This window comes from Sorex araneus, chromosome 8 (assembly GCF_027595985.1).
Source record: "Sorex araneus isolate mSorAra2 chromosome 8, mSorAra2.pri, whole genome shotgun sequence".
Lineage (NCBI taxonomy): Eukaryota > Metazoa > Chordata > Mammalia > Eulipotyphla > Soricidae > Sorex > Sorex araneus.
The window spans coordinates 43,117,662-43,130,276 of record NC_073309.1 but is presented as its reverse complement, the minus strand read 5'-3'; the positions used below and the strand labels follow the sequence as shown (position 1 = coordinate 43,130,276).

Below are 12,615 nucleotides of genomic sequence, written 5' to 3'. Positions count from 1 at the left end.
TCCCTAATCAGATTCTGTTATCTTGTAAGATCAGATCTTTCTAAGGACTCTGAATTTGTATTATAAGTTAGTGTCTTTTGCATAGTTTACCATAAAGCAATGTCCTTTCTGTATGGACACAGGAAGACAGTTAATTTTATGCTATTGTAACTTGGGAGCTGATTTGACTCCAATAATATTTACTCTTGGGCATCTGCTTTCTCAACTCAGTTGCCCTTAGTTCCTAGCACCCCCAAAGCAGGGTCCCGACTAGAGACAGAATGGACCCAGGGCAAGCTGTGAGCTACCCTGCCATCGAAATGGGCCAGGCCAAAGCGCCACAATACTCAACTATAAGTTGAGAGCATGGTCATAGACAAATACTGTCATGATCCAAAGGTAACGACGAGACTAGGACCCTGCTGGGGTTAGGAAGATTAACCTGGCCTGAGGACTGTGGTCTGGAATGTATAGTGAGATGTCCTCAGGAAGAGCCAAACTTTAAGGTTATATCTCTTACTGTGCTCATACAGAATGACATTGCTAGAAATATTAGCAGTAAATTTACTACAACTATGTAAGTGGATTACTAGCTGAGGAAAGGAGAAAGTGACACACTCTTGTTTGGATCCCACCCTTGAATGGATCTCCTAGTAATCTCCTCAAGAAATGGTCTTACCCTTCTTTGTTGATTTGTTAATGTTTAAACCTACCTTTGTGTTACCGCCCTATGTCATTTGCTACATAAACTAAGACTGTGGGGGAAGACAGAGGAGACAAGAAGACGGGAGACAGAAGAAGAAGACAAAGGAGACAGGAGACGGGGTGACAGAAGAAGGAGACAGAAGAGACCAAAAAGAAGACACACGAGAGGACACGGGAGAAGAACGGAGAAGACACAGAAGTAGAACACACAGAAGCACGCGGGAACACACAGAAGCATGAGAGAGAAGCAGAATGGGAATGGAGATTGGAATAAACTGCAACTGATACCGGCCAGCCTGGCACTCATTCCTTCTTTCACCTGCCCATCTCCATCAGCCTCCCCGGGGTGGGGGAAGCGGCGTGAGACTACTGAATCCAGGCGGCGGGAGAGATAGAGCTCCGCTGCAGCCCCCCTCTTTTGTGAACACACAGCAGTCCACAAATAAAGTGTCTATTGTGGGGGGCCAGAGAGAAAGTACAGTGGGTACTTTGCATACCTTGCATGCAGCTCTCCTGGGTTCCATCTCCAGCACCCCAGAATAATGCCAGGAGTGATCCCTGAGCGCAGAGCTAGGAATAACCCCAGAGCATCACCTGGTGGGTGTGGCCCCCAAACAAAACCAAACCCCCAAAAACTGCTTGCAGTGGGCTTGAGCAAGAGTACAGAGAGTAGGGGCTGGAGTGCTATAACAGTGGGTAGGGCGTTTGCCTTGCACGTGGCTGACCTGGATTCAATTCCCAGCATCCCATATGGTCCCCTGCACACCACAGGAGTAATTCCTGAGGAGTAATTCCCGAGTGCAAAGCCAGGAGTAACCCCTGTGCATCGCCAGGCGTGACCCCAAAAAAAAGTACAGAGAGTAAGGTGCTTACCTTGAGTGGCCTAGCCAGTTTCACTGAGCATCACTAGGAATTACCCGAAAACCAAAAAGGGAAAAAGAAAATGCCTATTGTCATTGCAGAAAACGGTACAAGTAGGATGATTGCCTCACATGGGGCAATCCAGGACCCATCTCTGGTGCTACATATGGTCCCCTGAACTCCATAAGGAACGAACCATGAGTACTGCCAGTTGTGCCCTCCACACACACAAAATATGGTCCTCCTCTCTGGCAGCGCTGGGGAGTCTCATAATAACTCTAAGCTGCAAGTGAGGAGGCCAAAGGGTTAGTACAGTAGATAGGACATTTGCCTTGCATGTAGCTGACCTGGGTTCCATCACCAGCACCCTGAGCAACGCCAGGAATAATTCCTGATTGCAGAGCCAGGAGTAACCCCTGAGTATTGCTGGGTGTGACCCAAAAAGCAAAAAATTAATAATAAAAATTTAAAAATAAACTGCCAGTGACTTCGTGTCCATGAGAATGATTGTTAGAGGATTGTTACAGGAATGATTGTTCAAACCACTGCTACACACGGGTAAATACCAGAAACATCACTGAAAGGCTGGAGTAATATTACAGCAGGTACAGCATTTGCCTTGCCCACGAGGTTGATCTGGGTTTGATCTCCAGCAACTCATGGTCTCCAAAGTCCTACCAGGAGTGATCCCTGAGTACTAATAGGTATGGCTCCCAAGGCCAAAATAATAAAATTGGTGGCTGCTTAGGGCTGAGGGGAGCAAAGAGATAGAACAAGAGGTTAAAGCACTTGTCTTGTAGACAGTTCACTCGGGTTCAATCCCCAGTCCTCTACAGGGTCTTTGGAATTATCACTCAGCAGGAGTGACCTTTGGCAACTTGAAAAGCTTGCTTCCATGTCTCGGTTTATCTCAGTGGTAGAGTGCTTGCTTTGCATATATGAGGTCCTGGTTTTAATCCTGGCATTACACACACACACACACACACACACACACACACACACACACACACACACACACACACACACACACACGGGGGCAGGGAGAAAGAGGACAAACTAGGGACTGGAGACAGAGTACAGCAGGTGTTTGCTTTGCAAATGGCTGACCCCTGTTCAACTCTCAGCACCGCATATGATCCCCAGAGCCCTACCAGCAATGATTCTTGAGCACAGAACTAGGGTTAAGCCCTGAGCATAGCTGAGTGTGGCCCTAAAACCAAAATACAAACAAAAGCTCTCCTCTGAAGGCTATTGGGCAAGGCTCTGCCCCTTCCTGGAAAGGAGAGCAGAGGGGGCGTAAGATCAATAGTCACAGACCAGGGGGCTGGAGCGATAGCACAGCGGGTAGGGCGTTTGCCTTGCACTCGGCCGACCCGGGTTCAAATCCCAGCATCCCATATGGTCCCCTGAGCACTGCCAGGAGTAATTCCTGAGTGTAGAGCCAGGAGTAACCCCTGTGCATCGCCGGGTGTGACCCAAAAAAGCAAAAAAAAAAAAAAAAAAAAAAAAAGAGTCACAGACCAGGGGGGCTGCATTCCGGATCACAGCTGAGCTTTGTTGTTGAGTGACCTTCAAGAATGAGCTTCTCTGGGGCTGGAGCGATAGCACAGCGGGGAGGGAGTTTGCCTTGCACATGGCCGACCCGGACTCGATTCCCAGCATCCCATATGGTACCCTGAGCACCACCAGGAGTGATTCCTGAGTGCATAGCCAGGAGTAATCCCTGAGCATCACCAGGTGTGACCCGAAAAGCAAAAATAAAAAATAAAAAAAAACAACTTCTCTAACATTTTCCACTTGAGACCGCTTCCCCATAAGAAACAAATGCAAGCCTGGGTTACAGAGGTAGATATAATGGCACAACCAAGCAAACACTGGCAATAACTTTATTTGAAGGTTTCCCACCGCCTGTACATTCAGCTCTACAATCCCATAAGCCAGGTCCCCCAGTTGAATGAGCCAGGCTCCAGTCCACTAGAGACCCTTGGCTCTCCGGTAGAGCACACTTAGGAATGACGTGGGGGAATGAGGTCTGGGAAATGTCAGCAGGCAACACTGGACTGTATCTGAAACAGAGGGAGAACAGGAGCAGGTGGGGCCAGCATATTAAAACTCCAGCCCCCAACCCCCAGGGTTCAGACCTCACCTTCTTTCCCTTCTTCCCTCTTCTCCCCAGCTCTGAAAGGCTCCAGGTTAAGGCGGGTAAGGGGGCTTCTCTGGCCTGGAAGGAGAAGCCACAGGGCTTCTGCGCTGGCTCTGGGGCTGGAGGTGAGAAGTCCCTTCTAGTCTCCACCCAGACCGTCCCAGGCGAGGGAGGCCGCTGTGCCCCACGACTCATGCTAGAAGCAGGTTGTGTGCACATGCCCCCTGTAATAACTCCAAGAGTTTGGCCAGAAAATGTGGGACAGGTCTCTGGGGGTGTCCCTCACAGGGCAAACAAGGGCCCTGGTCAGTCTTCCATAGCCGGGACCCGAGAGATTCCAGCAGGCGCTGGAGGCGGAACACTGCTAGTGCCACGGAGGGGCCCTCTTCAAATGCAATCACAGACAGCTCCAGCCGGAAGCAGCCCAGCGTCTCAGCAGGACACACCTGTGGGGACAGAGGGACCTGGTGTCTCTGGGCCTGATCCCAAGTCCCCACCCCACAAGGCCTCTGATTCAGAGCCTGGGATAAACTTCTTCACTTCTCTGGATCTCAGCTCCTTCATCAAACTAAGTTCTGGGTGGTCCTGACCCTCAGAGCTGACACGGGCCCTTCCATAGTGGAGTCAGGAAAAGTCATTCCTGGAGCTGGAGTGACAGTAGGATAGGGCATTTATTCGCCTTGTGTGCGTCAATCTGGGTTTGACCCCCAGCAATCCATATGGGTTTTCCCCCCCCTCCAAAAGTGAATCCCTGAACACAAAGCCAGGAGTAAGCCCAGAGCAAAGAGTGGCCCAAAAACAAAAAAAGAGAAAATGTTGCTTTTTTCTCCCAAGCCAGCTAGAGCCAGAAAGAGCACATGTGGTTGACCCTGGTTCCATTTTTCCACATAGTATAGGGTTCCTGCGTCAGGAGTGACTTCTGAGCATGGAGTTAGAAGGGAGTCCTGAGCTTCACTGGGGATGGTTCAAAACCAAAACCAAATCAAATAACAACAAAAAAACCCTCAAAAAATTAAAAAACAAAACAAAACCACAGAACAGAAACAAAAAAAACACCACTTCCTTAATTAAAAAAAAAAAGAAAAGAAAAAGAAAAAGAAAACTCTGGCCTGGTGGGATATTCCAGTGGGTGGGGCACTTGCCTTGCACATACATGGCTGAATGGGTTTGGATCCCCCGCCCAGCACCCCATAAGGTCAAAAGTCTCCTGAGCACCACCAGGAGTAATCTCTGAAAGCAGAGCCAGGAGTAAGTCTGGAGCATCACTGGGTGTGTCCCAAAAATAACAACCGAAAAAAAGAATAAAAGAAAAATTGGGAGAGGAGAGCACAGGGGCCAAGGGATTAAGGTGCTTGCCCTACATGTTGCTGACCCTGCTCAGTCCCCAGCCCCACACAAAGATCCCCGGAACACCAGGAGTGAGCCCTGGGCAAAGAGCCAGGAGTAAGGCCTGAGCACCTTCCAGTATGGCTCAAAACTACAAAAAGGAATAACACAAATAACGCAGCCTTTTAAGCCACCATTTCTAAAAGGTCAGTATGAACGCTCTGCCCTCTGCTGGAAGGGGACAGATGTTGAATAAAGACACTCCCCGCATGATCAGCCTGTCTCCAACAGTCCTTAGAGGATCAGCCCTGTGCAAGTGTCACTCCCAAGCACCACGGCCAGGTCTAGTGCAGGGCCTCTTGTGTGAAGCAAAGGAGCTGCTGTCCTTAAAGCATTCAGACCCCAAACCCAGAACAAAGGAAGCTTGGGGGCGGGGTGGGGCGGGGCGGGGATCATCCTTCTTATTGGCTGTCATCACGCGCCAGTCACTATTCCCGAGTAGTGACCAGATAGAGCTGTCAAGGCTGGAAGTTGGGGCAGGACTGGGGCAGAGCCTCACCTCATGGCTCTGCGCCTCCCCCAACTCCTCACACCACACATGTGCTCTGAGCTTAGATTTCTAGCTTCCTTATGGAAGTAACGCCACACTTACCGAAAAATCATTTGGGGTATAGAGCGTGCCATCATTCTTTTTTTCCTGCAATTTCAAGGCCAGGAAGAGAATCAGATCTTGGAGGGAGGGACTGGAGAGATGATTCATTTCTTCCCCTCCACCCCCAGCACCGAGGGGAACAGTTCACTGACCACCTCGTTGAGCATTTCCAGGTAGGATCCCAACCTCCAAACAATAGATCTTGGAAGAAAAATCTTGACCTTTCCTCACACATGCCCCCACTCCACTCCACCACCCCTTGCTAGTTTGCCACGGCATCTCCCTTCCTCACCAGCTTCTTCATGATGGCGAGGAGGAAGTAGAAAGGCTCTTTTGGGCAGAGGGATGATCCGAGAACCCTCAAGGGCCACACCAGCAGGAAGATGGTCCAGAGAGCCCACATGGGTACTCTGCCCACCCCCAGGTCTTATCTGGTCCCAGCCAGGGGTCCTGGAAGAGAGAGAGACAGCCAGAGAGAACAAGCTGGGAGACAAGTGGGTGAGGCGAATGTCCACTGTCCAGCTCCCATCAATTCATAGCTCTTCAGAGAGTGCCTTCGAGGAGCCACAGATGATGGTGACTCTAGAGTAGATGAGAGGGCTCCTTTTCTCCATCCCCTCCCCCACTCCAAAGGAAGATTCCAGATGTAGCAAGGGGCTAAAGACAGATCTAGCTCCAGCCTGCGAGTGTGACAGGTGAGAATCCCTGTCTGGGCTCTGCCTTTGACCAATACCTGCAGAGGGCTTTATCTGTTATCTGTAGGTGCCTACCTGGGTGTCTTCTGCTTCTAATTCTGCTACGCACCTGCCTGTCCTGACTTCGCTGTCTGGTTGGCCGAGGTCATCTGGAACTGACCTGTGGTCTTTGGTCTTTCTCTTTCCTCCTGTCCTGGTCCCTTTGTCTTTCTCCTCCATGGGGCCCGTCTCTTCCTCTCTGCCGAGGTCCCTCCAGGTTAGTTAGTCTCTACTCCCAACCTCCCTCCCCCTCGCCCCTCTCCCACTCTCACCCTTTGGAAGCTGGACTCTGGGATCTAGAGTCCTTTCCTCCCGTGGGCCCCAGATCCACCCAGCTATCTCCACCTAGCTGCTTCCGCACCTTCTAGACACACCCCAAGAAACCTTTGAGCCCAGACTCAGGCTGTGAGAGAAACTGAGGCAGCCCACAGAGGGTAGCCTCTAGGTGTGAGGAGTGTACTCCCCAGGGAAGGGGAATGCCTGGGAAATCTACTTCTGAGGTTCCTCAGAGGGACTGGGGATGGGATGGGCAAAGGCCTAGAGAAAAGGAGTTTAGGGAGCTTCTGAGGAAAAAGGGGTTACCGGGTAGGGTCAGGAAGAAGAGTATTGAGGGGGGAGTACGGGGTGGGGCTTGGGGGACGCTCAGGGGAAGCAAATTCCAGGAGGCAGTTGCTGGGAGAGGAAAACTGGGGGAAGTTACGTTTTGTTTTTTATTTTGGGGCCACACCCGGCTGTGCTCAGGGATCACTCCTGACTCCTGATTACATATAGTGAGGATTAAACCGGGGTACGTTGCGTCCTAGACAAGTGCTCTCCTCGCTGTCCTATCTCTCTGGGTCCCCCATAGGGAAGATTCTGGGAGGAAGGAATCTTAGCGGTGGAGGAATACAGCCCAGGTAAGCGGATGGTGCCCCTAGCTTTTAAGGTGGTGGGCGGGGCGGAGTTTTTTTTTTTAAGTAAAAACCAAAGCTGACCAATGAGGACAAACTAGCCCGTCTTCGGCGTTTATTTCCGCCTCCCTCGTTTAGACACGCCTCTTCCGGCACCTAGATCCCGCCTCCTCCGCTCTAGGGATCGGCCTTTCCACTTCTGGCGGAAGTCCCGCCCCTGGCTCCATCGGGAGCCGTAAAGCTCTCTTCTGTCGCGATGCGGCGATCAAGGGCGCCTGCGCAGACCCTGAAAAGCCGCTTGGTTGGCCCCGCGCGTTCCTTTTCCGGTTCTAGCACCGCGCGGTGAGGAGCTCTCGTCTACACTCGCTGCCATGCCGTCTAAGGGGCCGCTGCAGTCCGTGCAGGTCTTCGGACGCAAGGTGGGCCGGGAGCCCGAGGGCAGGGGCCAGGGGAGGCCGCGGTGTGGGCTGGGCCGGGGGCCGGGGTCGTTCTGGCGGCCCGAGCCGAGACCGGGCGCTCACGTGGCTTCGCTGTCCGCCTTTTTCTTTTGCAGAAGACGGCCACGGCCGTGGCGCACTGCAAACGGGGCAATGGCCTCATCAAAGTGAACGGGCGTCCCTTGGAAATGATCGAGCCGCGCACGCTGCAGTACAAGGTACTGAGACTCGGGCGTTGGGGCTGAGTGGAGGGGTCGAGAGAGGAAGGCGTGGGTTCCGGTATTAGTGGATGGCGGAGCCTAAGGGACCTGTTCTCAGCCGTAAAATTACGGGAGCTAGGCCGGGACTGGAGAAATCTGAATTGGAGGAGGGAAAGGTGGACTTGAGTGTCGGAAAATAAAGATGTTATCGAAAGCGGGGGTGTCCGGAAGCTGGTTTAGATGATGGCAAGTGCGACCCCCGTCTTTGCGGCTCGGTTCCTGGAGTCACATTGGTAGCTTGTCTTCATCTAGGCGTTATGATCCCTGAGGAGAGGGATCTGCCTAGTTTCTCAGAAAATCCCTCCCTAGGTAGAAGGTTTGGACGCTGTAGGTGCTGTATCCATACTAAGAGCAGGAGCGGCCTGAGGTCTGTTGGGCATGATTATGGGGGCAGGGTTTGACCCATTGGAAGGTCTGTGGATGGCTGCCATTTCTGCCAGGGCGTCATCATGTGTCACACAGGGCTAACACCTGCCATGAAGTGTGCTCCCCTAGGGACAGGTGGAATGAGGACACGGAGGGTACCTCACTGTTAAACCTTCAGAGTTTAATTTGTCTGGGGACTTCTGGGTGGCAGATGGGGAGCGTCGCCAGCTTAAGGTTCTTAAAGCAGGTTGACAGTGTTGCACAGCACTACATCGAGGACTAGGGAGGTAGCTGTGACCAATACCAGATAGTGCCAAGGAGGTTGGGCAGGGGGACCCCAGGAAAACCTCAGACTAGGTGGGAGGGATAGGGCCAGCTTCCCTGGGGAGGACACCTGAGACCCTTAAGGATTTGCGTATCATAATAAGACTAAACAAACTGTAGTTTAAAACTAGTCTTCCTGTGACCGAAACCATTTGGAATTTGCTTTCTTGGAGGCAGAGCTCAGAGTTTCTTTTGGCTGTACACTTTGGGATTCGTCTTAGCTGTGCTCAGGGGACCATATGGGTTGCACGTCACTACTGTATATATACAGTATTTTTGTTTGTTTTGCTTTTTGGGTTACACCCAGCGATGCTCAGGGATTACTCCTGGTTTTGCTTGGGGGACCATATGGGATACTGGGGATCGAACCTGGGTCAGCCACATGAAAGGCAAATGCCCTCGCCATTGTACTGTCACTCCAGCCCCCTGGTATTGTTTTTAAAAGAGGGAATGAGGGCCGGAGCGATAGCACAGCGGGTAGGGCGTTTGCCTTGCACGAGGCCGACCCAGGTTCGATCCCCGGCATCCCATATGGTCCCCCAAGCACCGCCAGGAGTAATTCCTGAGTGCAGAGCCAGGAGTAACCCCTGAGCATTGCTGGGTGTGACCCAAAAAGAAAAAAAAAAAAAAGAGGGAATGATAGTAGGCCCACTTCTTATTTTTGGGTTTCAGGAGTCATATCCAGCAGTGCTTGGACTTCAGGCTCTGCCCAGGGACTCTTGGCAGGGGGACCCTATGGGGTCTTGGGGATCTGATCCTGGTTAGCTGTGAGCAGGGCAGCCAGCATCTGTAGTGAGGAGCAGTCAGTGGGAATCTTGAGTGTTGGAGAGGGCACAGTTGAGGCAGCCCATAGCTGATTTTTGGAGCCTGTCCCCCTTCCTGGCTATGTGGAAGGACCTAGGGGACATACCGGGCCTCTTTCTCTGGTGCTTTGAAGCCAGGGGTGGCTGAAGCTACTTGGAGAGGGAAGAGAAGGTTTAGCGACGTGACCTCATGCCCTGCCCAGTTGCGCTCTAAAAGCCTCTCATGGCCATTCCTCTAGCTTCTGGAGCCTGTTCTGCTGCTGGGCAAGGAGCGGTTCGCCGGTGTGGACATCCGAGTCCGGGTGAAGGGTGGTGGTCATGTGGCTCAGATTTACGGTGAGTTCCAAGACCTTGGGGTGGTGGGTGGGCATTGGCTGAGAGTGAAGCCCCCATTGCTGGCCTTCTCAAACTTTATATAAATAGCTTTTTTTTTTTTTTGCACACCTTTCTTGCAGCTATCCGCCAGTCCATCTCCAAAGCGCTGGTTGCCTACTATCAGAAATGTGAGTGCCTGTGGGCAGGAAGGGCAGGCTGTGGCCCAGCTCTGCCTGTAGGGTTCTCTTCTCTTAAACCCCGCCCTTTCTCCCCTAGATGTGGATGAGGCCTCCAAAAAGGAGATCAAAGACATCCTCATCCAGTACGACCGGACCCTGCTGGTAGCTGATCCCCGGCGCTGCGAATCCAAGAAGTTTGGTGGCCCTGGGGCCCGTGCTCGCTACCAGAAATCCTACCGATGAGCCTGTCATGTGCATTGGGTTCATCTTTATAATAAACGATTGTGGGACTGGAAGCTTTCAAGGCTGTTGTGCTTTTCTGTGATGGGTCCTTAGGAGGAACATGGGAAGTACCGCTGCCAGTTTGGGGTTTGAGCCTTTCCTCCGCCACCTGCTCTGGGTGTGATTGGGTCTGTGGGTGGCAGGGAGCAGACCTGATCATGCTCCTGTACCCCCTGTAGGCTGGGGTGGGCACAGCCAGGGTTGGGAGAGTTTGATGCCCTCAGAGGACCATGTGGAATGTGGGTGAGCTGGAGTGATAGTACAGCAGGTAGGGCACTTTATTGTGGCCAATTTAGGTTTGGTCCTCAGCATCCCATATGGTCCTGCGAGTACCACCAGGAATAACCCCTCAGCATCACTGAATGTGACCCGAAAACAAAATGTACATGCATGTTTATATGTATAAAATGTGGACCTTCTGTATGCAAAGCAATGAAAATGCATTTAGCCTATCAAGCTATCTTTCTAACTCCTAATGTCAAAAGAGTTTTTTGGTTTGGGGCCACCGACATTGGTGATATTCAGAAATCCTGGGAATGAACTGACCTAAGCACATGTTTATAAACAAATTTGTCTCAAATATTTCACATGAAGGATTCTTTAGGTAGAAATGATACTAAGGGCCATGCCTGAATTAAGAAGGGAAGTTTACTACGGGTGTTTTCAATTTTGTGTGGGTTCCCAAATTGTGCTCAAGGGAGTTCAGGGCATTCCCTAATAGTCTGCTAAGCAGGGGCTGGTGCAATAGTACAGCGGTTAGGGTATTTTCCTTGCACACCACGACCCAGGTTCGATTCCCAGCATCCCATATGGTCCCTCAAGCACTGCCTGGAGTAATTCCTGAGTGCAGAGCCAGAAAAGCAAAATTTAAAAAGTGCTATGCAGGCCAGGGACACCAGGGCAGAATCTAGCAGTGATGGAGGGTACAGAGGGTGGGTATCTCTCATGGCACTGTTAATACTGAGAGCTGGGAGCAAAGGGGCTGTGAAGCCCATAGGGAAATAGCAAAATTCCCTGGATTCCCCCAAACTCCAGCCCTAGCGGTCTGGAGACGCCCAGTTAAGTCCCTGGCACTGCACATCCTACCACCACTGGGTGGAGCTCAAAACAAAACAAAAAACACTGTCCCTGATGGGAAAGGCCTTGAAACTGGTCCCAGTTAAGAAGGCTGAAGTGCCCCAGGCCCTGGTGTTCATCCTGCCTCATTGTCATTGATCGGAAGAGACCTGTAGGAGGCATCCTTGAGTGGTGGATACAAGCATTACATGCAGGTTATTTTTTTTTTTTTGCCACATCCAGCAATGTTCAGGAACTATTCCTGGCTTTGCTCAAGACTGACTGTATGTGGTACTAGGATTTGATCTTGGATGGGCAGAGTGCAAGGGCCTTATCCCTGTACTATTAGGCCCCTTTATTTGGGGCCACACCTGGCAGTACTCAGGGATTACTCTTGTGCTCAGTGATCATTCCTGGTGGGCGTTGGGAGACCATATGGGTGCGAGGGATCAAACCAGTTCAACCATAGTGCAAAGCAAATACCCTACCTGCTGTACTCTGGTTCTGGCCCTGGCCCACATAGTGCTGGGGATGGATCCCAGCTTTCTACATGCAAAGCCTGTGCCCAATCCTAGCAGCTAGTTCCCCAGTTTCTAGTTTTACCCCAATTTTAATCTTTTTATATATATATATATATATATATATATATATATACATATTGGGGGGTCGCAGCAGTGGTGCTCAGGGCTTACTCCTGGTTCTAAGCTCAGGGATCACTTTTTTTTTTTTCTTTTTGGGTCACCCGGGATGCACAGGGGTTACTCCTGGCTCATGCACCCAGGAATTACTCCTGGCAGTGCTCAGAGACCATATGGGATGCTGGGAATCGAACCCGGGTCGGCCACGTGCAAAGCAAACGCCCCACCCGCTGTGCTATTGCTCCAGTCCTGCTCAGGGATCACTTCTGGTGGGGCTCCGGGGGACCATATGGAATGTTGGGGATTGAACCTGGGTCAGCCACAAGCAAGGCAAACGCCCTACCCGCTGTATAGCACCCCGGCCCCTCACCCCCATTCTTAAGGGTGGAGTAGCTCTGCTTTCTTAGCAGCCTTTGCAGCCAACTTGGAAGACTTGAACATCTGTCCCAAGTGGGGTTCCACACTCCCCCTTTCTGGGAAGAGTAGCCAGAACCTCCATCTCAGTGACGGCGGTGCTCACCATCCATTTGACCATCCCCTTCCTGACTCAGGTCAGGCGCCGTCCTACGAGCGTGGGCCAGTCACGGGGTGGAGAGCTGAAGCTGGCAGCATACAGACATCTCGGGGAGGGCAGCAGAGCCCAGAAGGGGGACGGCAGCACCCAC

General features: G+C 51.7%; 1 protein-coding gene and 1 long non-coding RNA gene across 2 annotated transcripts; one reads left to right on the top strand and one right to left on the bottom strand.

Moving 5' to 3' along the window:
- Positions 1–5,663: 5,663 nt before the first annotated feature.
- On the bottom strand, positions 5,664–6,594 carry LOC129406868 (uncharacterized). Its single transcript, XR_008631298.1, has 3 exons — positions 6,471–6,594; positions 5,959–6,116; positions 5,664–5,711 (listed from the first exon to the last, which is right to left on the bottom strand). It is a non-coding gene; the product is annotated as an uncharacterized LOC129406868 (long non-coding RNA).
- A 955-nt stretch (positions 6,595–7,549) lies between these two features.
- On the top strand, positions 7,550–10,270 carry RPS16 (ribosomal protein S16). Its single transcript, XM_004617376.2, has 5 exons — positions 7,550–7,709; positions 7,844–7,945; positions 9,720–9,816; positions 9,936–9,983; positions 10,072–10,270. Exons 1-5 carry the CDS (start codon positions 7,662–7,664, stop codon positions 10,215–10,217), a joined length of 441 nt encoding a protein of 146 aa, XP_004617433.1. The 5' UTR covers positions 7,550–7,661; the 3' UTR covers positions 10,218–10,270.
- Positions 10,271–12,615: the final 2,345 nt, after the last annotated feature.

Coding starts and splice junctions, on each gene's coding strand:
- RPS16 (XM_004617376.2), top strand. CDS start 7,662: ATGCCGTCTAAGGGGCCGCTGCAGTCCGTGCAGGTCTTCGGACGCAAG. Junction 7,710..7,843: donor TGCAGGTCTTCGGACGCAAG/GTGGGCCGGGAG, acceptor TTTCTTTTGCAG/AAGACGGCCACGGCCGTGGC. Junction 9,817..9,935: donor TCATGTGGCTCAGATTTACG/GTGAGTTCCAAG, acceptor CCTTTCTTGCAG/CTATCCGCCAGTCCATCTCC.